General features: G+C 40.6%; 1 protein-coding gene across 1 annotated transcript; it reads left to right on the top strand.

Moving 5' to 3' along the window:
* The first annotated feature begins 2,701 nt into the window (after positions 1-2,701).
* Positions 2,702-24,270, top strand: scara3 (scavenger receptor class A, member 3). Its single transcript, XM_056363398.1, has 12 exons — positions 2,702-3,231; positions 14,078-14,113; positions 14,647-14,691; positions 15,517-15,636; positions 18,055-18,135; positions 18,752-18,870; positions 19,023-19,267; positions 20,363-20,582; positions 21,135-21,223; positions 21,546-21,738; positions 22,010-22,187; positions 22,279-24,270. Exons 1-12 carry the CDS (start codon positions 3,225-3,227, stop codon positions 22,767-22,769), a joined length of 1,824 nt encoding a protein of 607 aa, XP_056219373.1. The 5' UTR covers positions 2,702-3,224; the 3' UTR covers positions 22,770-24,270.
* The last annotated feature ends 740 nt before the right edge of the window (positions 24,271-25,010 follow it).

Here is a 25,010-nt window from a genome sequence, read left to right as displayed (position 1 = left end):
ACTCAGCCTCAGACAGATCGTCCAATCATCATGCAGAAGCCAAGTGTCCGGGCCAGCCCACTGTCCCATAGACAACCAGAGACGCTGAGCGTCCGATGGGCGGGACAGAGCCCAGCATTTATCCAATGACCGTCTAGTTTCACTGCAGTGGAACAACCCACTCTATGCTTCCCCATTGAAGTCAGTAGACGCTCGGCGTCTACACTGTGTAAAGCACTGTGGCGCTGCGAGGATGAATGAGAAGAAGTCGTGTCGGTTACCTGTGATAAGGAGCTGATTCTGAACAAAAGAAGAACGTGTTCTAGCGCATATTTAGTCAATGAAATGTACACACAACAGTACATATTTGACCACTTATTTTGTTGACATTTTAGGGGAAGCTGAGCTTCCCTTGCAGTCTTAGAGCAATTGCCACTGTTTAAAAGGAAGACCTTAAATAATAATAATAAAAAAAACAGTCAGATAAGATGTACCTTAATTGATCCCCTGTAGAGGAAATTCAAGTTTGACACAGCAGTACATTAGAGTAGCAGAACAAGGGGAAAATGTAATAAGAAATAAAATAAGAATAGAAAACACAATCTAAAGTAAATAAGTTAAAAAATAGGTACTATATACAATATATAAATAAGATAATAAATAAATAATTATGTGGTTGCAGTATGTGCATAGCAGTCATTTCTTTTTTGTTTTTTTCAAAATGACAAGAAATGGCAGTCCCCACTTTGTCTGTGTGGCCTAACAGTCCACTGTTGGTGAGGTAGGAATGTGTGTGTGTGTGTGTGTGTGTGTGTGTGTGTGTGTGTGTGTGTGTGTGTGTGCGTGTGTGTGTGTGTGTGTGGGTGGGTGAGTGTGAATGCATCCTGTGCCAAGCTGCTGTAGCGTATAGTTGGCCAACTTCACAACTGAAACCATGTATGTATCTCTGCAGCCAATCTTCAAACAGTGGCATTAATTTCCACATTACAGCACACACATGGAAACACATGGAGAGCTCTGAATGAGATGCTCTGCTGGCCTCTAATACAAAACATAATTATCACCAGGCTTAATTGGTCCCATTGGTGGCACTGAACGACCCAGGGCTGACAGGCCACAGATGAACTTCAAACATTCGGATGATTCTGGTATCAATTTAGAGGAAATTGTGTTTCTGTGTGAGTGTGTTGGAATGTGCATGAACCCAGCTGATTAAGGAACTTTCACATTCTGGTGGCTTCGTGATCAAGGACCAGCCAAGCGATATTGGTAATTAAATTACTTCATGGAATCATAATTTTGGAGCGTCAGGGTCAGCGCTGTAATCACTTTCCTTTACTTTTCCGAGTGACGAAAAAGAGAAGCCAGAAGAACGTGGCTTAAAAAACCATTCAGGGATGTAGAAGTAAAGCTCAAAAGGGCATTTAGTTTTGCTCTGATTATGGTTACGATGGTGATGCAATGCAATCACAAAACAATCTGGCAGCACTGAAATGTCCTGGTAACAGTAAAGTAGTAATCACAGTAAGGAATGCCCTTCGGGGTATTAGGAGTTTTGGTTCTGGAAAGTGTTTGTCTAAACAGAGTTTCCTAATTGGTCCACCATTACGTCAGCTTGATTTTGTGCCTTGATACTGTGAACACCTTTCCCTTTGTCATTTTAGCCGTTTTGGGGGATACCATGGCTATTTGTGAAAATAACTTTTGTGTTATATTGACATGTATGAATGTGATTAGATGATTATGATGTCACCGGTCATTTTTGGCATGTATATATCCCTAATTTCCTTCCCATGGGTAGTTGCATTAGAAAAATCTGTGGTTGGTTCAAATGTAGCTAATAAAATCAAAGGGAGCTGTGATTCTAGTGTGAAGTTACTCCTTGGATCGCAGTTTTATTAATTTTTTTGTATCAATCACCTATCCAACTGAGGTTTTGTGGATGTGCACATTGCTACTCTACCACATAATAACTTTTGTGTGGCCAAGTTGTGAAAAAAGTCATGGCTCTTTATTGATGATATATTTATTGTCTAATAAGACATCAAATCTTTGCTCACAACTAGGTAGTCATTAATTAGAGAGTTTTCTCACTCTGATAATCCACCAAATATGTATTTGTGAATGTTATTGTTATCTCAGCAGCTGAGTTGTCTTAAATAAATATAACCCATTGGAATCCATAATATAGACCCATTGTCTTGTGTTGCGGTATGTAACCATATTAAAACATCACAGTGAGTGCAGGAGAGGAAATAAAGGAGCTGAAAAATGGGATGCCAGACAGCCACTGGAGCTGCCTCGTCAGCTGGATGTGTGTGTGTTGGTGAGAGAATTACACCTGCTGTTAGTCTTACACGCTGGTAGTCGGGGTTAGTGGGAGCAAGCTGAGAAGACTGCAAACTGGTGCCAGATAGGGATTAAAGCTTTGACACGTGTGTTACTGTGTGAGTGCGTAGGTGCGTGGTCACAGGGCATATTTTCCAGTCTCGCAGGCCAAGGCCACAGATATTCAAGGTGCTCACTCCACAATGTTCAAACATTTGTTAGCAATTAGCCTCAGCCACAAAAGCAACTTTCAACAAAACACAGAGACCCTCCCTCCCTCCCTCCCTCTCTCTCTCTCTCTCGCTCCTTTTTTCTGTCTTTTTTCATCCCGTCCCTTTTCCAGTCCCTCCCTCATTTTCCAGTTTCTTTGTTCCCCTCCCATCTCTCTCACTCCGCTTTGCTCTTTCTTTCTTACCACTCGTCCTCCCTCTCTTCCTCCCTCCCTTCTTCTCTGAAGTTGCACATGGTTTCTGTCTGAGGAGGGCCAGTTTTCTCAGGCTCTGGATGGGAGAGGGATGATGCCAGACAGCTGCAGGCAAACACACATGTTCAAAACTTAGAGGAACTTTGTCCATTTTAATTTAGCACTTACAGACTTAAAGGAACGCTTGAAATAACCTCTGTTTACTTTTGCCCAATGGGCTGACATTCAGCGTGGCTGAATCCTGAGGTGTTCCTCTCCATTTTTAAATCTGTGGAAGACAATTTTGGGACTTTCTTCTTTCTTGGGAAATTTGGAGACAACTGGAAAATGTTACACGAATGATTTTGCTGACACCTCGAAGGTAAATTGCTGACTACATTTGCTATTCCTGGACACGCTTTGTGGAAAAAGACTGCAGCATCACCCCCATCATCAAGCTGAGCTTCAGCAAATTGGACAAGTTTTTTTATACAGGATTTTTGAGCCAGGAATCATGAAAGGTAAAACAATTTCTCTGGTCTCTTCTGTTATTACTGCAAAAGTGAATTCTGAGCACCTACAAATCTCCTACTACATCCTTCTGTTCTCTTTTCATGCAAAAAAAAGTAACTGGGGGCCTTTGCCAGTGTGAAAAATACTTTAACTTGCAGACAGGAACAGTATCTGTCATGGTGGCATGCAGGCAGGCACCTGCACAGGGCACCAGTGACCACATATGTTTCTCATCTGCTCTGAAACTTGGAAGAGTGGATCCTGAGAAAGTGTCGGCTTGTTGTTCTTGGACGGAGACTTTGATCAGTCAGCTTTATGTCTCTATATGTGTGTGCGTGCACACCACAGCCCTGTTTCATAAAACATAAAATGTTCTCTAGACCTGCCAGCCTGCAACAGATTGACTTAATATCCCCTTTTTAAAGAGGGAGAGTGAAAACATAACATTTGAATTTGAGCGCTTTCACAACATGGCATGAAAGGAGAGCTGCCAGTGGCTTTGATGAGGGCAGAGGCTCATACATGTTTCCCAGACGTACAGTGAGAGAAGTGAAAGGCTGATAGAGATGAGAGGAAACAGTAAGAGAGTATAACAGAGAGGAATGAAATGAAGCAGAGAGAAGTCCCACATGTGGATTAACAGCTTGAAAAGATGTTAAGAAATGCTGACATATATATTACTTAAAGTAATTGGCATATGGTGGATTTTGAGCTGTATTTATTATTATTAGAACTGAAATATAACAGTATTATTTCCTATGTTTGATAATGTTTCTAAACCTGGAGGCGTATAGAGGGTTGCTCAGCTGTTATTGTTGTTGTATTTCAGTGCTCCACTTCCCATAGATCACGTGCAAGTCTTGTGAATGTGTTCAGTGATGTGATGTCTGTTTGTCTGGATTTTGTTTCAGTTTCGGTGGTGGTGCTATAGCCTAATTGACCAAATGACACAAATTAGACCACGGACCATTCAATGAAACTTTGTCTCTCCCATCTCATAAGGGTTTTGCTTGTAGATCTTTTATTACTGAAAGTAATAGAAAGCCATGACCTAGATGTTCATACCACCCCTGGGGGGTCCCTGGACCCCACTTTGAGAACCACTGTGCTAAACCCCTTTGTTTGCAATCACAGTCGGGTTAGTTTACACTCCAGAAAACTCAGCCAACAATGCCCAAGATAGCATTTGCCAAATGAATCCTTCGGTCATCATCCTAACAGCTGTTTCTTATGTAGCCTAATGTTAAATGTGATGATGTCACATTTAATCTCTTATACTGCAACTAATAAGTTCTACGATGCAATAGAAGAAAAATGCTATTCATCTACTTAGCATTAGCTAACATGTCTTCATCAGCTGCTGAGGATGCTGACTTTTTGTCAGAGACCTGTTAGCTTTGGCCTCAGTCTTTTAGCATGATCATGTATGCAGCCATCAAGTAGGCCTATATATTTAACCTTTTACAAGGTCTCTTGTTTTAAACAAAGTCAGCAGGAAACAAAGTTGGAGACAGCATTTTCAACCACTTTCTGAAGCTAACGTTTGCTTATTTAGCTATCTAGCTACAGCAATAAAATCTGCTAGCTAAAATCAATGGTTGCAAGCTAGAAATCAAATGTTAGACACCGTCTAAAACCAACATTGTAAGAAAATTTTTTGCAATGTGAGAATGACAAGCAACATTAACAGTGATATCATGATATCATGCTAAATGCTAATCTAAAAAATAAAAAAGGTAATCCTTCATAGAGCCACAGGAGTTTATTCTTGGAAACCAACTGACTGTTTTTGCTCATATTTATTTTACAACTTCTGCTGTAGGCTATTACATAAATAACCAGTGTTTAGTATTTGTTTTATTTCTTTTATGTGGCTCCTTACATTTTCTGTTGAATGAAGCTGCCATGAACCACAACATGACCCAGCAAATTAACTCCAAGAACATACACAGGACACTTCTCAGCCAAACAGTGCAGGAGGTCTGTTAATGTGGTTTCCAGTCTTGCTGAAAACGAGTCCAGCCCAGCCCGACCAGAACAAAACATGCTGCCTCATACATTCCTACCAGGGCTGGAGGAAGGGGTGGGGGGTGACCAGAGAAGAGGAAGGCAGTGGAGAAGGAGTAGGATAGGAGACAGGTGTATGGCTGGAAAAGGACAAGGAAAGAGTGAGTGAAGGAAAGAGAGTGAAGAAAGAAAGATTTTCTTGTTTTTACTGCCATTTTTGCTTTGGCAACAGCATAGCATTTTGAAAGGAGAACAAACCTCAACAAGACTATCTGAATGTCACGTTGACTTGTTCTTACTGTATCCACAATGCACTTTTTGATTTATTTTTTCTCTCTTGGATTCATTATCTAAATGTTTCTGCTGGACTTTTTCCCGTTTCACCAGCATTATACACATAAAATGTTGAATGTGCAGCAACTGGACACTTGTTTAAAAAGGTAGAGATATTATTATTCTGGTTAGAGGTATTTCTGTATTTTTATTAGGTTTCCTTCCATTTGATGTAGATGTTTGGCAATACTGTTCATCTAACTTTTATTCTGATAAATGGAGTTACATTAGACTCTTATGGAAAGACTTGGGTCAACATTCAAGGGGTTTTTTTAGACAATTTTTTGCCCATTTCTGTTTCAACATGACAGCGCCCCTGTCCACAAACCCATAGTGCTGGACAAGCTATTCCAAAAACAAGTACTAAGTGCTAAGTTCCTAGTAAGTGCTAGCTATTCTTAAACCAGTATTTTACTCAATCAAGTTGCAACATTTCACCTTAGAAATGTCTCAGCTAGGAAAGACTGTAAACAAGAGGCATGACTTCCAAATATGATAGTTTAAGGGGCTAAAATTAATTATAGATGTACGAAAAAAATATGCATAGTTAGGTGTATTCATGTCATATCAACTGTGTGGGATATTGTGCTAACCTAGCTAATGCTATTTGGATATTTTGTCCAATAAGCATAAAGTTGTAATTTGAGGTTTATTGTGAAACGTTGGTTGCACTAAAATCTTCCCAGTTTACATTGTTAATAAACAGCATTTTGGACCCATTATCTTTTTTCACTCTTCACTCTGAACAGCTAATATGTTAGCAAGCTAATGTTGTTTTTATCAGTTTGTTATGTAAGAAGCATGTAACAGTTATCTGACAGCAACTGATGTACATTTTGAGTGACACACAGCTGAACTAGTTTGTGTGGTGCATCTCATTGTAATTCAGCAAATAACCATTTAGTAAACACTATTGTTTTAACTAGGCAGACTCTAGGACCATGAAGAAGAAATGGTTTCCCTGTTTTGATGCAGAAGAATCTCAGGTATCAACATATTAACCATATGTTTACCTATATGTTTACTTCCTTTGGAAAGCTTTTTTTCTTTCTTACCTTTACTTCATCTCTGTGGAAAGTTCGTCTTCGACAATGATTGTGAAATTTGAGGGCAAGTGAAAAAAATACCAAAAAGCCTTCAAATAAAGCATTACAGAATATTGTACACACCCTTTGGCCCCACAGCCCTGTAAACCCAACCAGACTTGTCTCTTTGTCTCAGCCTGGCTGTCCAAAGCAGTTTAGTCCAGAGAAAACATGATGTGTTTATGGGATCGTGACTCTGAAAATCTCCTGTTTCACCGCCAAGCCACAATAAAAGAGCATTCCCTTGTAATGGCTCCTCTATAACTTCAGCTCCGCAATCTGCAGCAACACATACCAGGCGTTTATAGTTGTGTGAGGAGACCACACATTCTTGTCAGAGGGCACCTAAATGACTTGAATGAGGTCAGAGATTTGGAGAAGGACTCATTTGGCTTTTTGAGTTGTGGTCAAGACCTCCACTCTGATATGGAGCAGGGCCCATGACTCCTGGTTTTATTTAAGGCTGGGATTTAAGGAGGATTTTCTTAGTAAAAATTAAATGACATGTTGAATCTATGCATATTTATGAGGACATCACATCATTGAGTAACCTGGTGAGGTTAGAAGAAATTTAGGGCAAGTTACTCACTAAGGATAACACTTTGCACAATCTCCAGAAGGGGGATGAAGAGAGGGAGAGGGTGGGGAAGGGGTTTGGAAAGTCCAAAGCCCCCCTGAGAGAAACCACCACAGAGGAACCACAAACATAAAGTGGCGCTGATGGTTAGCTGACTCAAGCAAAGGCCTGGCGCTGTGTTCGCAAACCCCAAAGGTCTGATGGTGAAAGAGGATGGATGGAGGAGGGCCGATTAACTCCATGTGGTTGAAGAGCAACATCCTGATATTTATTTATTTATTTATTTTTACTTTATACAGTTTATCTTAAAGCCCTGCATTCACTTAACCGTAACCTTGTGTTTAATTCTGTAATTGATACCTATCGCATGTACATGTATCCTTGTGGAACTGGTTAGAAAAGCTTTGTAAAGTAGCCTGGAACATGTCTGTCTCATGTCCTGTTTTCGCTGGTTTAACTTGCTGCTAGATTGATATTTTCATAGGTGTGGTGGCTGGCCACTGTACGCCATCTGAACTAGCAACACTAAGCACAGTGTACTTACTGGGCACAAACACTGACATCCACTGGAACCACAATAAGCTTCTCCCAGAATGGTTAAGAAGATAATGTTGCCTTGACAGAAATTTCTGAGATGTTTTTGTGGTGAATTGATTCAGTTTTGCAGCGACGTTGGGCCTCATGCGATTAAGCAATATCACACGAGAGGGAGTGATGTTGTACACGGCTGTGATTCATACATACAGTACATACATGTAGTTAAAAGTCCCAGTGCTGTTATACTCTATATCAGCACTCACAAAATGCCTTTTGTCCAATCAATCAATTAACTAACTATTGTATAAGAACATTTTTGTATTCTTGTATGAGGGTTCTAAGTCCAATTCACCAGACTCTCTTTAACTGTTCATAAATTGTGACCTTCAGCCTGATGAGTGCCACCTGTTCATAGACAAGCACACAGTAGACAACCTGGCAAGAGTTGGTGGTAGTGGGCCAGTATATACCCTGAGGAAACTAACGGAATTGGGAACAGGTGAGCGAGTCGGCATTGGGAATCAGGTGACTGGAAAGGTGGGAGTGGTTGGGGTTACTGCAGGGCAGGTGGGAGCGGCAGGACCTGCAGTGACAGTTAGTGAGTTAGTGAATGTGGCAAAAAAACTGAATGAACTGTGACAAATTTACACTTGTGAGATTTTTATATCAAACCTGATGAGCTCCGCAAAGGTTTTACTAGACATACCAGTTAGCTAAGTTGTTCACATCAGGAAAATGTTGGTATTCAGAGTTTTACTATGTGTCTAAAAGTATGCAGACATCCTGTGTCTAAATACTTGGGGTACTTTGTTCTGGGGGTGTTTTTCAGGATTTGGGCAACAAATCTTGTTCCAAATTGAGGGCAATCTTATTGCCAATGCACTGAATTGTATTTTCGATAATAGCGCCTCCAATTTTGTGGCAACAGTTTAGGGAAGAGCTTTTTCTGTTTCATCCTGACATGAGGTTTTTAAAGAACTGCTTTTCTTTTTGTGGAAGAACTTGATCTTTGGCATCACCTGGAATGCCAACTGCGAGTAGGGCTGAACAGTTAATTGAAAAAATGATTGAAATCGCAATATAGCCAATATCCAAATTGCAGGAGCTGCGGTTTTCTTTTTTTTGATAAAAGTGTGTCATAACATAATATAAATTAAGCATTGTGGTGTTATGCCTCGGCCTGCAAATCATATTCTGCAGATGTAAAGAAACATGCTTGTTTGTTACAAGCCCCAAATAAAATCACATCATCATCATTTTTGGATCTTTTTCAGTGAAAAGTAAATGCAAAAATGATTTTGTTCAGCCCTGGGACTTTATCACCCAACATCGGTGTTGGACCCCACCAATGCTCCTGTGGCTGATCGGGACCAAAACCTTGTGGGTGGAGAGCCCTCCCAGAAGAGTGGGGGGCTCTTGATGCTCAACAATCACATATGAGCAAAACAACATTTAATCATAATGTGGTATTTCTGTGGAGAGCAGCGGTGCATTTTCAGTTCAGTGACCTTGACCGGAGCAGAGTGGTCAGCTGCTCTCCACTTAGTTACAAAACAAAGGGACAAATTGTCAAAACAGGATTTAACAGCCGTATGATATGGTTTGTCAAAAAGAGTTTTCCTGGCAGATTATGAAGATATGGTAATTTCCCCGACCTTATTGTACTTTTATTGAATTATTGACTGTTCAGTATTGGAAAATTCTTTGGAAATGTTTAGTTTTGTTGGATTGAGCTCACTCCTCTCCTGTAAATACACACCCTTGCTGTATATATATTTACTTCTTCTTACAGCTAAGTGTACTCTGGCTGGGCTTTCTGTGTGTATTCAAACTGCAACCAAACTTTTCCATCCTCTGTCTCCCTCTCAGTCTGGATAAACAACCCAAAAACCTGGTCTTGTTAGGTCGGTTTTAAATCTTAACTGCTAATAATCTATATTTAGTTTACAGGCTTTACCATAAAATATAACCATGTTAATGACACACTAGGCCTTCATGTATTTATTCATAATATTGAAATCTATTATGTTAAGTAATGAACATGGCTAAAATCACAGACACCAAAATTACCCACAGACTCAAATTACATTTACCTCATAATTTTGATACCCAGTCATCCCATTACCCATGTCATCTTTCCAGATCAGTGGTTTAGATTTACTGCCATATAGGGAGTGGTGTTCCCTTTATGCAGCGAGGTGGAAAGTTAGGGTCAGGGGGGTGAGGTTGGTGGGTGGGCATGTTGCAGGTCTGACTTTCATGCTCATGATCGAGGTTTGTTTCCCATCACAGATCTCTAATTAATCACTTTTGCATTAACTGTGACCACAAGCTTTCACTAATCTTAACCACGTGTTTGCTTAACCTTAACCATAACTTAAACATAAGGTATTTATCATACAGCTATTAAATCCTGTTTTTGGGATCCAGACTGGCAGCTTGGGTTTAAGTTTGAGCATCTGTCATAACTTGCAACCAGTTATTTCAAACATTGTGTTAATGTGTTTTTAAATGACTTGATCCCAGCCAGTTACAAAGCAAAGGGCTTTATCTGGTAAAAACATCATGAAAGACGCTCTGTGTTTATTTAATTTGAGAGAAAATCCTTTGCTGCAGCAAATAATTGACCGATTTGGTTGTTGGTGAAAAGCAACTCACATGAAACTTCTAAATATAGTCAAACCAAAGTGTATTTTCGACAAACAAATTGTTCGTACGCTGATTCAGACGGAACCAAATACATATTTAGTAGTTCCACCATGTTTTGCCATGACCTGCCTGTATAGGTATGACCTGGTAGAGCTGTGTTGTGCTGCTGTCAGATCAGCTCAGTTCTGCTGTGTGTGTGTGTGTGTGTGTGTGTGTGTGTGTGTGTGTGTGTGTGTGTGTGTGTGTGTGTGTGTGTGTGTGTGTGTGTGTGTGTGTGTGTGTGTGTGTGTGTGTGTGTGTGTGTGTGTTGGACAGGTCGACTTCCTCACTACCGAGACAGACATTAGGGTTTTTTCCACAGAGAGCGGGAAAAACATGAGGAGGGGAAAGAGCAGCAAAGAGGGAGGGAGGTGAAGGAGGAGAGATATAACGAAGGAGCCAATGAATATTTGAGGCTAGTTATTGATTGTGATATTTTGGAATTCCAGCTTGCAATAGAAAATAATGTGCTGACATTCAAAAATCTGTGTCTGGCCATTTTCATACCACAGAAGTCCAAAAAATGACAAGAATTCAGATTTCCCACAGAAATGTGTTTTAATCAGACCGGGAAAGCTGAGAAAAACTCCACTGAAACGCAGGGTATTGTGTGTTGTTATGTTACCACTACCCCTACTACACTCTTAGTCTTACTGCCACTACTGCCCTCATACTGAAGTGGGGCATTTACATTTTGAATCTTTTTTCAGATGTCATTCCTTCTCTTTGAAAAACATTTTTGTGTGTTCCGCTTTTAAAGCAGTGAAAATTAATTTTATTTTTGGCCACCAGGCGGCAGCAGAACAAGGTCTAAACCCAACTTTTACATATTTTCACCTTACAAAGTTGATGAACATGTTAGCAAACAGAAGTCATGTTTCTGGCTAGCTACCAAATGTGACACCACTAGTCGCTAACTTTATCCATCTGCTGTTTGTTGTCGGACAGTTAGTGTTCGGTGGATTCCTCTGAACTTCTCCACTGAAAACAGCTGCCAGCTGCTGCTTAAAACAAGGGTATTGGGTTAAAGTTGCGGGTTGTAAAACCAAAACAATGAGGTGAAAGACACTAAAATGCTCCATAAAGCTGAGGGGATTGACTGGCAATCCTGACTGAGTGGCTCACAATACGCACAGCCATTTGATCGACCGTCAATATAAAAATATAAGTTAGGTCAGATTGACAGGCTCTCCAGCTACAGGTTGTTTTTATGTGTCATTTTTGGTATCAGCATGGTTTCAGCTGAAGGTACCGATACTTGTATGTATGAGCAAACATCAGAGTTTGTGCAGGTCAGTCTTCCCCGTGTCAACTTCAGAGATCAACTGACTTTTTTTTCATTTTCAATGTTGTCACTTTTCTATTTTTGATGTACTTACCTCATTGCAGCCTTAGTTTTTTTTTTTGTACATGATTGCTACCACCTCTCCCTCTCCTGCTCCCCTCCCTCCGTCATTATGTCAGCCTCCGTGTTTTGTGACTTGTCCACCCAGACCTGACCTCAGCTGTTCCACCACTGACTCATATAAACATTCACCTCACAGTGATGTTAGCATGTCAAGTGTGCTTTGTTCTATCTAAACTGCATTTCACTAACATTGTTTTTGGGGATATATTTTCTTTATTTGGTTTAAGCCAAATAATAATAAACAATCAGTTCACTTGTGCAAAACCTAACATTAAAACCTAACCCTAACCTAAACATGACCCTGTTTGTTTCACCATCATATCTTCACGCTGCTTGAACACTGTTATTTTCTTCTCATAGAGGGTGAATAGAGGTTAACTATTGAATTACACTGCATGTGCAGTAGCTGAGAGGTAGAGAACAACCTTGTATCTTTTAATAGACGTGGATCAGACCTTCATCAGACATTGTGTGGAAACTACCACCAGCTTCATGACCTTTCAAGCCATTTTTCTCTGGTTCTCTCCCCATCAGACGCCAGACTTCCCTTTGTGTTGAGCTGATGATGTGGTTAACCACAGCAGACATTTTGGTTTCAGAAAGATGTGGAATTAAACAAAAAGAAAAAGTTCTTACAATTCAAAATTAACTATAAACCGAGTAAATCCACACTTAATGTTTCTTACATACAAACAGCATTTAAACATTTGACCTATAAATGAAAATGTGTTGCTTATACTAAGGAATACGCCATTAAAACTTGTGAGCACAAAACACTCATCAAGTATGGGCTCGAAAGTACGTTGGCCCTGAGAGCTCAACGCACTGCAACTTATACATGCAATACATGCAAACAGACAAAACACAAACAAATTCAGTCTTTGTTAATTTGACGACACATGCGCTGCAAATACTCACAACGATATGGAAGTGACTCCAGGGGACACGAAAATGATCAATACAGCTACTAGAGGGCTTTGTCACCTGATCATATGTAGTGATCGGGCACCTGCTGAAACAAGTGTTAATGTTGGTCCTCTTGGAAGGATGGATCAGATTATAGATTAGATCAGATTGGATGTTAGTAGTCAGTTGATGCCAAGCAGCTCTACGCGAGCTAACGCTATGCCCCGTTTGCTTACAACAAAAAAACTTCAGCGGTACCTTACAGTTTACAGGAGGTAAGTATTTGTACTCACAGCTTACAGTATAGCTTTGCCTTGGACTACTCCTTTAAATAACACATCTGTCTGGAGTCAGCCAACACATTTTCCACATTTTCCACATTTTCCACATTTTCCACATTTTCCACATTTTCCACATTTTCCACAATCAGAAACATCCCTGCAAAGTCAATCATGTTCAGGTGCAAAGACAAAGTGAGTCTTCAACATGTCTACATACATTACATCATACAGCAGCCTGACAACTCAGTCTGACAGTGTTAGCTTAAAGGCTGCAGCTCATTTGGCTGCATCAACACAGGAACATGTCCAACTGTCTCTCTTCGGCTTGTCAGCAACCTGCCAAACCCCTGTTTTCCTGCGACTGAGTCTGTTCCCCAGCGCTTTTCCTTCAGAAATCGCCTCCCCTGCAGTCCCACCGAGTGTTTCCGCTTCCTAACATCAAGCTCCGCAGTCCCTCAGGTGTGGGGTTTGGGCGGTGGGCAGTTAATGACGTGTTGTATAGAGTCCATTCCTGTTACATACAGTTATAAAAACACGACGTTGAATGTATTCTGGGACTTTAAATTTAACCGTATTTGTGTGGTTTATTAAGCCCTCTGGTTATATTCTGTCATGCTCACTCTGGCCTTTTTCACCTCGAGTGTGTGTTGACAACCTCCTCAGACACACATGCACACGTAACACGCACAATACTCCCACTAGAGTCAGCGCACAAAACCAACAACTGTTCTCATACTTTGTACCACCATGGGGCTGTTTCTCCTGAGCGAGGAACCGCTCAGAGAAAACATCTGAGCAGAACAAAAACAGGCATTTTTGTTGTACTTTTCTAAGATAGCCGCCTCATAGCGAACACACTGCACAACACGGAGACTTCAGGGGGAGAGGGTGGGGGAATGTGAGGCAGCTGGTTTTTATGATTTATGACAGGAGTAATAAAACTTGTTGGTGGCTCCAGCAGAATTAGTTTCAGTCAGTCCGTTTTTCTAAATGTCTGTTTTGTGTTTTGCCTCTCTTTCTTTTTTTTGGCAGATAACTATGGTGGATATGAGAACCAGCTTTTCAAAGGTAATGATCAAGGTGTCAACCAGTTCATCACACATGATCGGCACTCTTGTTAAAATCATGGTATTGTCTATGGAATCTGTGGGTGACAATTGCCTCTGCACACACAGCTTCACTGGTGTCAGAGAAAGGTAAATGAGTCTTACATACATAGTGGAGTTAATCCATCTTAATTACCACTTTATGATTTGAAAATAACATGAACAGAAACATCCGAATTGCAACTATGAATAGGAGACTCTCTATACCAAAGTGCCTGACACTAAACAAACATGTTATTCAAGGTAAATAAACCTAAATTTGATGGATGTAGTGCTATAATATCGAGGCACAATTACTTTATCCCTTCTAGACCAACTCTACAATCATACAACCATGTTCAGTTGTTTTACATGCCATTTGTAGGATATTTGAACTGACAATTTAACTGATAAATAGGAATTGAAAAAAAAACACTTCAAGGAGTCAAGTTTGTGCTGTCAGTAGTAAAACATCATGTTTTCATTTTGTCATGTTTTCCTCGTCTTGTTTTTCAGAGGAGGACTTCACTGGAGAGGAAGAGGAAATGCCTTCATTTAGAGGTGAGGGCCACATACACATACACACAAGTCTAACAACAACAAACAAGGTCATTTGTATCAACAGTGACATGTTATGTACACACAGGCCATGTGTGTGCATGTATGGCTTGTGTGTGAATGCCTGAATCTGACTTTGGCTCCTTGCAACTCGGTTCTTACTTTCATTTTATTTCCATCTCTTATGATAACTCTGCAGCAGGTAATTGCTTAGGTTTGGGAAGACGAGTTTTATGGGACAAAAGACATGCATGTCAGTGGTCAGATGATCACCAGCCAACAGTGCACGCAAAAACTGTGTGAGTGCATGCATAACTGCACCAAGTAGGTCGAAATTAACCCCGGAGATCATTCAGTTTTCCTCCCCAAATAAGTGTGACTAACTTGAGGGTTTGTTTAAAACCTGCATGACTTCCTGACAGCTCATGTTTCTTGACTTATTTTAGGTGCAGTTGCAGAATCCCCAGAATAATGGAGATGATGGTCAAAGCTATGAAAATAAGATCCAACTTATGATAAGCCGAAACTATCTTTTAAAGAACAACACCAGCCAGTTAGTTTGACTTTTATTGGTATAACTTCATACTGTGCTGATGTAGAAGTGTACTGAGTACTCTGTTACATCAGTGCTGGGTGTGGCTAAAGGTGTAACACACTCTAAATGGCTAAAAATGATATTTACATGGAGGTAATTTACATGAAAGGAAGGGGAATGGATATTTGTCCAGTTCTTTTATGAATTTTATGGTTTTTGCGCATCATTGTTTTTGATCAGTAATCCACTCACTGACACATATTCTCGTTTACATTCATTCACTGTGTGTCCAGGTCGCACCAGAGGCGGCTGTGTGAGGTGCCAGCAGAGCCATTCTCTCCAACTGGCTGTCAAAGTCCTCTATGGATTCGTTGTATTCCTCATCATCACAGTGGCAGTGCTGGCATCACTTGGTGAGCTCAGTTTGATGTTTTGATTTTAACGTTGCAGCTTTAAATGTCCAAGTAATTAACAGCAAAAGACCAGCTAATTATGATTAAAGAGGAAATTCTGAAGAACGTTTCCAGGAAGTTACGTAGAGAAAAGTGAAAAGTAGGCTTGTAATAGGAAAAGGTCAGACTCTGCTTTGAATATGTGTGTTAGTCTCAATATAACAAGGTCCATTTAACTCCCATAGATCAAATGAATGCTCTCCTGGCTCCTGTATGCCATGTTTTACCTGACAGCTGCTCCGCACCAACAGATGCTTTGCACATTACCAAGACTTTTTTATTGGGTTTCAAAGCCATCAATCTTCATCTTTTACTACCATCCAGGGATCTCAGGTCTCACAGAGTGAGGCATGGTAGATGCAATACACACAGACATATAAGCTTGTATTCAGGTACACATGTACAGAAAAGTAATGGTCTGGTTTTCCTCTGTGAACTCTGTGCGGGTATTTCATATATGTACTGTACATGTCTCGGAAACGTGTAGTCACATCCAATCACATCAAATCTGTGACCAACCAAATATTAAATAGAACCTTTTACCCATAAATACCCTCGTTGGTTTGGTGCTCAATTTCTTAAAGTTTCCTGTGACTGTTGTTTGTTATTTGAGACATTAAAATAGTTTTTCGTGATCAGCGTAATGCTAACCAAGCTAGCCATAGTACTGCGTGGGCTGTCTGAGGCTAATGGGCTGCTCATCCAACATTCTGTAACATGTGACTTATGTCTGTCACTCTTAATTACTGTGATGCCCTTTGTACAGGGACTGGGCAACTCACACATGAAACCTGTTTCCTACAAATGAAGCTCATGTTAGGAAACTGTTTTCTTAATTACATTGTGATGGCAACGTAATCACTGGCTGGATTATGTTCAGTGGCAACTTTATTTTGAGTGAATTAAGTGCTACGTTTATGAGTTGCATCAGAGCCACAGGAGGTAATCAGGGTTGGGTTCAGGCAACAAAAGCTCTCTGGTAAGGGTTAGGAAAAGATGGTGGCTTTGTTTAACAGTAAATAAACACATTGCATCACGATTAGAGTTAGCTGATTCGATCCAAACACAGATGAGCATTTTTGAACCGTCATCATGTGTGCCAACATGCATTTATAAAAAACACATAGCACTGACGCTGTTTTGTAATGCTTCAGAAACAGCACTTAGCTTATGTTTTTCTCAAATTACAGCACAGCTGTACAACACCAAAGCACTGAAAACCTTAGTATCAACAGAGAAAATATTGCACTTGGCTGTAACTCCCAACTGTGCATGTGCTCAAGGAAAAACACTAGTCTTTGATTTTCCATTCCCTGCTGGACATCTGTTTTACAACAAATACATTCTTCTACAAAGATATGTGAGGTAACAAGTTTGGACTGAAGTAACACATTTTATAGCTCTTGAAAAAAAAAGCATTTTGGAGTGAAATACATTTGTCATATCATCAGATACAAAGCATTTAAAAACATGCTGTTACTACTGCTGGTAATGCATATAAAGTTATATGAAATACTGAATAAAATGATGCTGAATACCATGTTCAGCATCATTGTCACAGCAGCTAATACAGTGGAGCAGGCGGTATGTGCAGGAAGCATGTGGAAGTATTTTTATATGCAAACACACTGTGGAACAGACGTACATTAGTCCCCTGAGTCAAGGACTAGGATGCTGAAAGAGTCTGCAAACACACTTTATGCAAACTTGCACTCACAGAAACTCACACTCACTAAATTGCTGTTGTTCTCATGGGAAATATGTTGGGGCAGCAGGACATGGCCAGCTGGCCAAACTACCATCCATCAGTCTTTGTTAGCTAATGAAAACTTAATGTGTTTTGTTATCAGGGCTTAAATTACAATTTCCTGTTTTTATTCCTTTAAATACTTCATATTTCCTGTTAACACCAAGGTACTGCTGATTTTAATCATATCTGCATCCACTCAGCAGCGTTCAGGAACATCTTCCAGGTGTTTTGTCCATGTTTTTCTGTTTAAAGCTAATGGTTTAATTTCCCATGGACTTGTTTCGTTAGCATGCAGTAGTCTCTGTGCGGGTATTTCATATACGTACATGTCTCGGAAACGTGTAGTCACATCCAATCACATCAAATCTGTGACCAACCAAATATTAAATAGAACCTTTTACCCATAAGTACCCTTGTTGGTTTGGTGCTCAATTTCTTAAAGTTTCCTGTGACTGTTGTTTGTCATTTGAGACATTGAAATAGTTTTTCGTGATCAGCGTAAGGCTAACCAAGCTAACCTAACCTAGTCTCATTCCTGTCCTCAACCCTGATTTCTGGATAAATATTATGTGTTTATTCAAATTGCTGAACGTTTCCCTTTAACCTCATCGACTTCCCTGTGTGTCCAGTGTTCAGGAAGGTTGACAGCCTGTCCGAAGAGGAGTCCGTCTACCACAAGAAGATCACCAGAGTTCAACAGGGAATAGACGGTAGAGAAGCTGGATTGACTTGCAAATTGTTTATATTTTATATTATTTGAACTGTTGTTATTCATTATCTGTTTATACAGCAGCCTCCAGTCATTGTTTCTCACAGCAGGAGAATGCATTAATAAATACATATGTTCACTATAGTTTCTTGTAAACCATGTATTACATGTGTATATACAGCTTATAAATGGTAAATTTACTAAAGTAAAGGATCTTCCTCCACCACTGACAAGAGCAATAGAAAAACATTTACACGCTCAAAAAAAATGAATTGTCTTTATGTAACAAAAAATGGTAAATTTAATTTACTTTCCGACTCACTTGGATGATTTTTATACATTCTTAAAAGATACATTTATAGCATCAAAAGAGCATAAAATAGCTGTTTTCTGATACTATGAAGAATTATTAAAAAAAAAAAAAAGACATTGGTCAAAAATTTCCAATTTTCTCAACACACAAGGACTTCTTGTCCTCCATGTCCAACACTTACTAAACACATATATGGTTGCCAGAAGCGTCGATGTGTAACATACACCATCATCTACAACTTTTTACCCATACTGCCTCACTGTGTCTGTTTCCTCCCTCTCCTCTGCCCTCCTCCTTCTCTCAGATCTGAGCTCCACCTCTAACTGTTCGGGCTGTCTTGATGTGACTCTGTACAGTGAAGAGATCAGCAGGCTGAAGAGAGAGTTTGAAGACATCCAGAGAATGATACTGGGACAAGAGCAGGTATGGCGAGAGACAAAGGTGCCATCAACCAACCAACCAATAAGAAAAAGGATTTTCAGTTAATAATAAAATAAAACACAGAAAAGCAGCAGCATCACTCCGTTCACTTCTGATCACTAACTCTCTCTTGATCGCTGCCCCCCCCCCTCCAGGTCCTGGACCAGGCCTCCCAGGCCCAGACCACTCTAAGGACCACCAGCAACCGGCTGATGCGCGACATGCAAAACCACCTCATGTCGATCAAGCTGCTCAACCAGTCCCTGGAAAGATACATGGATCGGTTGGAGGGCTGGAAGGACGTGATCGAGGAAACTGAGGAGAAGATGAAGACTCTGACAGAGGATCAGTACGACATCAAAGCCACAGCGCAGCAAGTTAACACTACAGTGGCTCTCAGGTGAGGGACAGACGGACAGATAATATACAGTGTTATACTTAAACTGTGGAGTAAAACATAGATATCGACTGTGTGCTACAGTTAGTCTTCAGCTCATGAGTCCATTTTCAATCATGTATTTATCAGCATATATCCGGTCTCACACACCAACCAGATTATTATCTTTTCTCATCAGCTATATCGTATGTGTTCATTAACTTTTAGTGAACTGGCTGAGTGGGAACTCAATCGATGGCTGAGAGCAGGCAAGAAGCCAGTTTCATAGCCACAGCTGCAAGTTCTTTTACAATCCTCATATGCAAACCATTATTTATGAAGTCAAAGTACAGTAAGAAAAACAACAGGGATTTCTTGTTTGAAAAAGGCACAGCTGGGACACATAATGCTGATTTAAATCTAGAATAGAGACTGAAAGAGTGTTTTTTTTTTTTTTTTTAGTTGTTTGGAAAAACTTACAAAAATTTGAGTGGGTGATATCTTTTGCAATGTGAACATGATAAACATAATTTTCCATCATTATTTCCTGTTTACAATAGAAAAGGCACTTTGGGGAAATATTTAGCGAGATAGTTAAAGTGGGTTTTTCACAAACCATTTGAACAAACACTTTTTGTCTGCTTCCTGATCGTTTGCTAAAGTCAGCATGCTACAATTACAATTGTTAACATGCTGATGTTTAGCAGGTAATGTTCAACATCTTAGTTTAGAACATACTAACATTTGCCAATTCGCACAAAGCACAACGTACAGGTGACGCTGATGGGAATGTCATTGTCAAGAACTGAACAAAAAAAAAACTGACTTCCCGGTGGCACTAGATGAAATGAGACATTTCACTCAAAACCAAAACTGTCAGCCTCCTGGTGGCGCTTCAGGAAAGGTTGGGTGATCACCAAAGTCATCAGGATTCATTCTCTTGGGACAATAACTGCATGGCTAGTTGTTGAGTAATTTCACTGTGGACTAATGTGGTGTACTAACAAACTGACATTGCCTTCCCCAGAGCCGCGTCTCTAGCATGTGTAGAACAGCATAATGTGAGCACAGAGTAATGTTTTTTCTCACATGTCCTGTGCGTTTCCCTCGGCTCTGTAGTACGATGTGGATAGATGCCCTGCAGAGGAAAGCAGATGAGGAGACTCTGGTCCTCCAGAAGCTGACCAGCGACTGGCAGAACTACAGCCGAGTCCTGAGCGCCATCAAATCCAACACAAGCAGCACAACCCAAACTGTGCGCCTCCTCCAAAACAACATCATAGCAGATCACCAGAGGATCGCCATGTCCACCGAGGTGTACTATGACCTAACTCAGCAGGTGTGTGTGTGTGTTCTATAAAAGGGAAGGGGAAAACCCTTTGCCAAAACAAACTACTGATAAGAAACAGAGACCTTGTATCAATCAGCATCGTTAAAGAGTGAGTTTTCACACCTAGAGTTTGTTTGCTCTGGTCCGATTCAGTTGATGAGTTTTTAAACTTGTAGCATTTTCCCCTTGGTTCGTTTTGCTTTCACACAGAGAAAAATTCAAGTGAACCAAAAATGCATCTTACAAAACCAGGTGAGAACGTTCACTCCTCTCATTGGTCAGGTTGTCTGGCTGGAGCAGGAAAGTTAACATAGGAAGAAGGTTACGGGAACTGTTGAGCTCAAACTCGTGAGTTCACCTGCTAGTTGGACTGAGAACACCTCCTCGAAAGGGGGGTGCTCTTGTTCTTGTACTTGTTTTTTTTTTATTTAAAGGATAAAGCTGAAGAAAGGGTTGGGTTTAACCATGTAGTTAGCATAGGGTAAAGGGCTAATTAATGTATTATCTCAATGAGTTTCCTCACAAGCACAGAGCTACAACATGTGTCTTTGTGTTCTCCAGGTGATGAACCTGCAGATGCAGCTCGACAATGTGACGTCTTTCATGGATGAACACGAGGAGAACATGCATGACCTTCACTACCATTCCAGGTGACACACTTATACAAATTTATACTATTATATTTACAAGAACATTGTACTGCCCTGGAGATTTACTGTAAACCTTCATGCATAATCCCTTTACCTTAACCTTTACCCTAAAACCAAAAATAGAAATGAGGGGACCTGATTTTTGTCCCCACATGTGAGACTATGAACAGAAGTCCCCACAATATGACGAATAGATAATGTGCACACACACACACACACACACACACTGGACACACAGAAACAGAAAGAAAGAATATTATTAGAATATTACTCTGGAAATGTCAAAACTCACATTGTATCCATCCTAAACCGTTCTCTTTAGGTACTACGAGAACCGCACAGGTGAACGTTTCTCTGCCTTGGATGGTCGTCTGAACTCCATCGAGATGGAGATCGACACGGTCTCCTCCAGCATCAACGCCACCGTCAGCCACGTCCAGAGCATGTACAAATACATCAACATCGAGAGCTCGTCCTGCCAGAGCCGCATGGGCAGACACACAGAGGATCTACAGGTTGGAAATACTCAGCAACTCAGAATTATTCAATAAATGGATCAAGAAAGGAGTGCACAAAATGAGCTGTAGTCCTGCACATGAAGAATTTATGTTTTTACCAAGAAGCTTTTTACACCCCCTGAAAATGTTCTCTATTTCAGCTTACTCACTTCTCCTTCTCTTCTTTATCTCCTCATTATCCTCCTACTCTTTCCTCCTTGTACTTTGTGTTTATGTTCTTGGTTTTATTCTTTTGCTTCTTCTCTTTATCCTCAAATACTTTCTGCAGAACCTGAACAACACAGTCTTGTTGCTCCTCCACTTAGCCGACACGCTGAGGCAGCAGAATATGTTGTTAAATGTGCGACTGGATGTTGATGTCAGGAACCTGTCCATGGTGATGGAGGAGATGAAGCTGGTGGACGTTCACCATACTCAGCTCATTAAGAACTTCACTATACTAAAAGGTATAGTGATTATACTGTCATGTAAAGATCAAAGCTCACCATGTCTGCACACGCTTCTTCTTAACTTCATCTCACTGTCTTTTATCAACAGGTGCTCCTGGACGCCCGGGGCCTAAAGGGAACCGTGGTGAAACCGGTCCAAAGGGGCCCATGGGACTGACTGGGAGCAAAGGTGACCGGGGCCCCTTAGGAAGCCGTGGATCCGCCGGAGAGAAGGGGTCTCTTGGGCCCAAAGGAGCACAGGGTGAACCAGGCCCAAGTGGCAATAGAGGGGCAGTAGGGATCAAGGGAGCTAAAGGGTCTCTCGGCACACCAGGGCCACGTGGTGAGAGGGGCCAGAAAGGTGACATGGGCCCCTCCGGTAAAGATGGACTCCCAGGACCTTCAGGGCCTCCAGGGATCATGGGTCAGGCAGGGCTACCGGGCATCATTGGGCCAACAGGACCAAGGGGAAAACCAGGGCCAGCAGGGCCACCTGGACCACCAGGAACCCCTGGACCTCCAGGGTTGCCGTACCCCCAATACCGACTCAACACCCAGCAGCAGACCGTGACGCCTGCTGCTGAGTCCAAGAGGCAGTAGAGAGATGGACAGAAACAAAGACTAGAGGTGACATGTCCAGTACAAAGACACTAAAGAATCTGATATGAACTGATGTAATGTCATCCATTGTGACTGGAGACGCAATAATCCATTTGTATGGGATTGTCTAAGACAATGGATAACTTTATGAAGAAATGCCACAAATTGAACTGGAGATGGGGTTTGAAAGGAGGCATTCCCCTGATGAAATAACATGGCCACAAGAAATGAACCAAGAACTGATGCCGCAGACTATATTACAGACTATTATATTGTTGTGGCCTTCATACAACACATGGATCTCATACTGTAACTAATGTTGATAGGTCTTTTCTTGTATAAGACCCAAATACAACAGACCTTCCCCTCTGTTAGTCCATATACAAATAACAAGTACAGAATAAGTTTTTACCAGAAAAAAAAAACTTACCCTAGATGATTAGGGTTAATAGGAATAAAAACAAATCCACTATTGAGTTTAAAGTCTTGCCTAGTTGAATGTACTGGAAGTAAAGAATGTGTTTGAGGTTGTTGTCAAGCCACCAAAACCTAATGGGGTATAACAGGGGTTGTTAACCACAGATTTGGACTAAAGTGGTGTTTTCCCATGCAAACTACTCTAAAGTTGACATTCCCATACACTGCTATATGGGCATAGAAAGAAATTTACACATTGACACATCCTTTTCTGGTGAATAGCACTTTATAAATTCTTAAAGTGTAAAAATTTAAGGTCACTTTGCTTATATTTTGGTTATTCAGAGCAGGTACTCTGAAGACTTTGTTCATGTACTGGGCAAAACTGTAATTTTATGATCTGTGTTTGACCAAGTAAAGTAGCAGAATGGAGTATGGAGCCGGAGCCGGGAGGTGCTAAGCCTAGTTTAGCATAAAGACTGGAAGCAGAGGGAGACAGCTGGCCCTGACTCTGCCTAAATCTCACTACTTTACATGTTGTGTTGAATTTGTTTCATCTGTACATAAACATAAATGTACATTATAGAGAACCAGGCTATCTGTTTCCCTCTGCTTCCAGTATTTATGCTAAGCTAAGCTAATCGCTACTCTAATGTCGGTGAATAAAGTACTAGCTTTGTACTTTATTCACCGACATTAGAGAGGTATCAATCTTTGCAACTTCACAAAATGTTAAACTATTCCTTTAACTGGTGTGAATGCTAGAGGGTTAATGTCACTTATTCAACACATAAAAAACCATGTTGGTACCAAAGTAGCAGTCAATCAATTTGTTTTCCTGCAGCCAAAATGTTGGGGTTGTTTTGATTTTTTTTTTACAGTTTCTACTATAAACAATTGTGAAAGCAGAGAAATGACTTTGGAGAGTTTTTGAGTCTTATGATACACACATAAATAATCATTTATATCTCATAAAAAAAAAATGCTTTTCTAAAAGGGAAACATTATTTTTGTAAACCTGTGTGTTGTAATGAAATGCGACTGGCTTGCATCGAACTTCAATAAATGCTTTTTTTGAACAGTCCCGGTCTTGTCAGTATCCTATTGTACCAAAGCAGAGTGCTATTGTGGTCCTGTGAAGGAAAGGGAGTGGTTTTGTCATTAATTCAAAACACATGTCAACCCCTCCCATTAAATATTTGAGGTCTGCAACCACTGACTCAAAGATATTCGATTGTCTAGGTTTACCCTGTTGTTTTAATATAGGTACTCCAACAAAAATGTGGCCTATAATTTACATGTTGTGGTTCAAAGTAGAATCTAGAAAAGTATAGGGTACACAAAAATGAAGATTAAGAGGCATGACTTACTGAAAATCACCATCTGTGATATTAATATGTGACACAGATATGTGCAGATGTGTTGTTGCAGAAAACAGCTGATAACCTCCCTGCAGCAGGTTGTGGCGACAGCCCTGATCTCCTGCTGAATGATACTTTCATAGCAGTTCTCTCTTTCTGAGTGCTGGAACATGACAGGCCTTGTGGGATGTTTGGAACCTGATCTCCAACAAAAACTTCCTTCAAGAATCCACCCAAATCCCTTATTCCGTCCCTATGGCTGCAAGTTATGAGCATGGAACATTTGCTCTAAATCACTCGCTGTTTTCGCCTCAGAAACCTGAAGTTAATGCATAAAGTGGCTGCTGCCTCTGATTTGAGAGGCAAGAAATTATGACTGAGTCTTACATACATCTGATTCGCTTATGTCGTATTCTCCCTTTAGACATCTTTCAATCTGACCAGCTCCATTTCTCTGATTTTC

Source organism: Seriola aureovittata, chromosome 19 (assembly GCF_021018895.1).
Source record: "Seriola aureovittata isolate HTS-2021-v1 ecotype China chromosome 19, ASM2101889v1, whole genome shotgun sequence".
Classification (NCBI taxonomy): Eukaryota; Metazoa; Chordata; class Actinopteri; order Carangiformes; family Carangidae; genus Seriola; species Seriola aureovittata.
Note: the sequence above shows the minus strand (reverse complement) of the source record. Positions and strands in the feature narration are given on the sequence as shown.

What these genes read in the sequence shown, in the direction of transcription:
- scara3 (XM_056363398.1), top strand. An exon ending in GGAAATGCCTTCATTTAGAG is followed by an intron (nt 14,692 to 15,516) that starts GTGAGGGCCACA and finishes CTGTGTGTCCAG; the next exon opens with GTCGCACCAGAGGCGGCTGT. An exon ending in AACACTACAGTGGCTCTCAG is followed by an intron (nt 19,268 to 20,362) that starts GTGAGGGACAGA and finishes TCGGCTCTGTAG; the next exon opens with TACGATGTGGATAGATGCCC.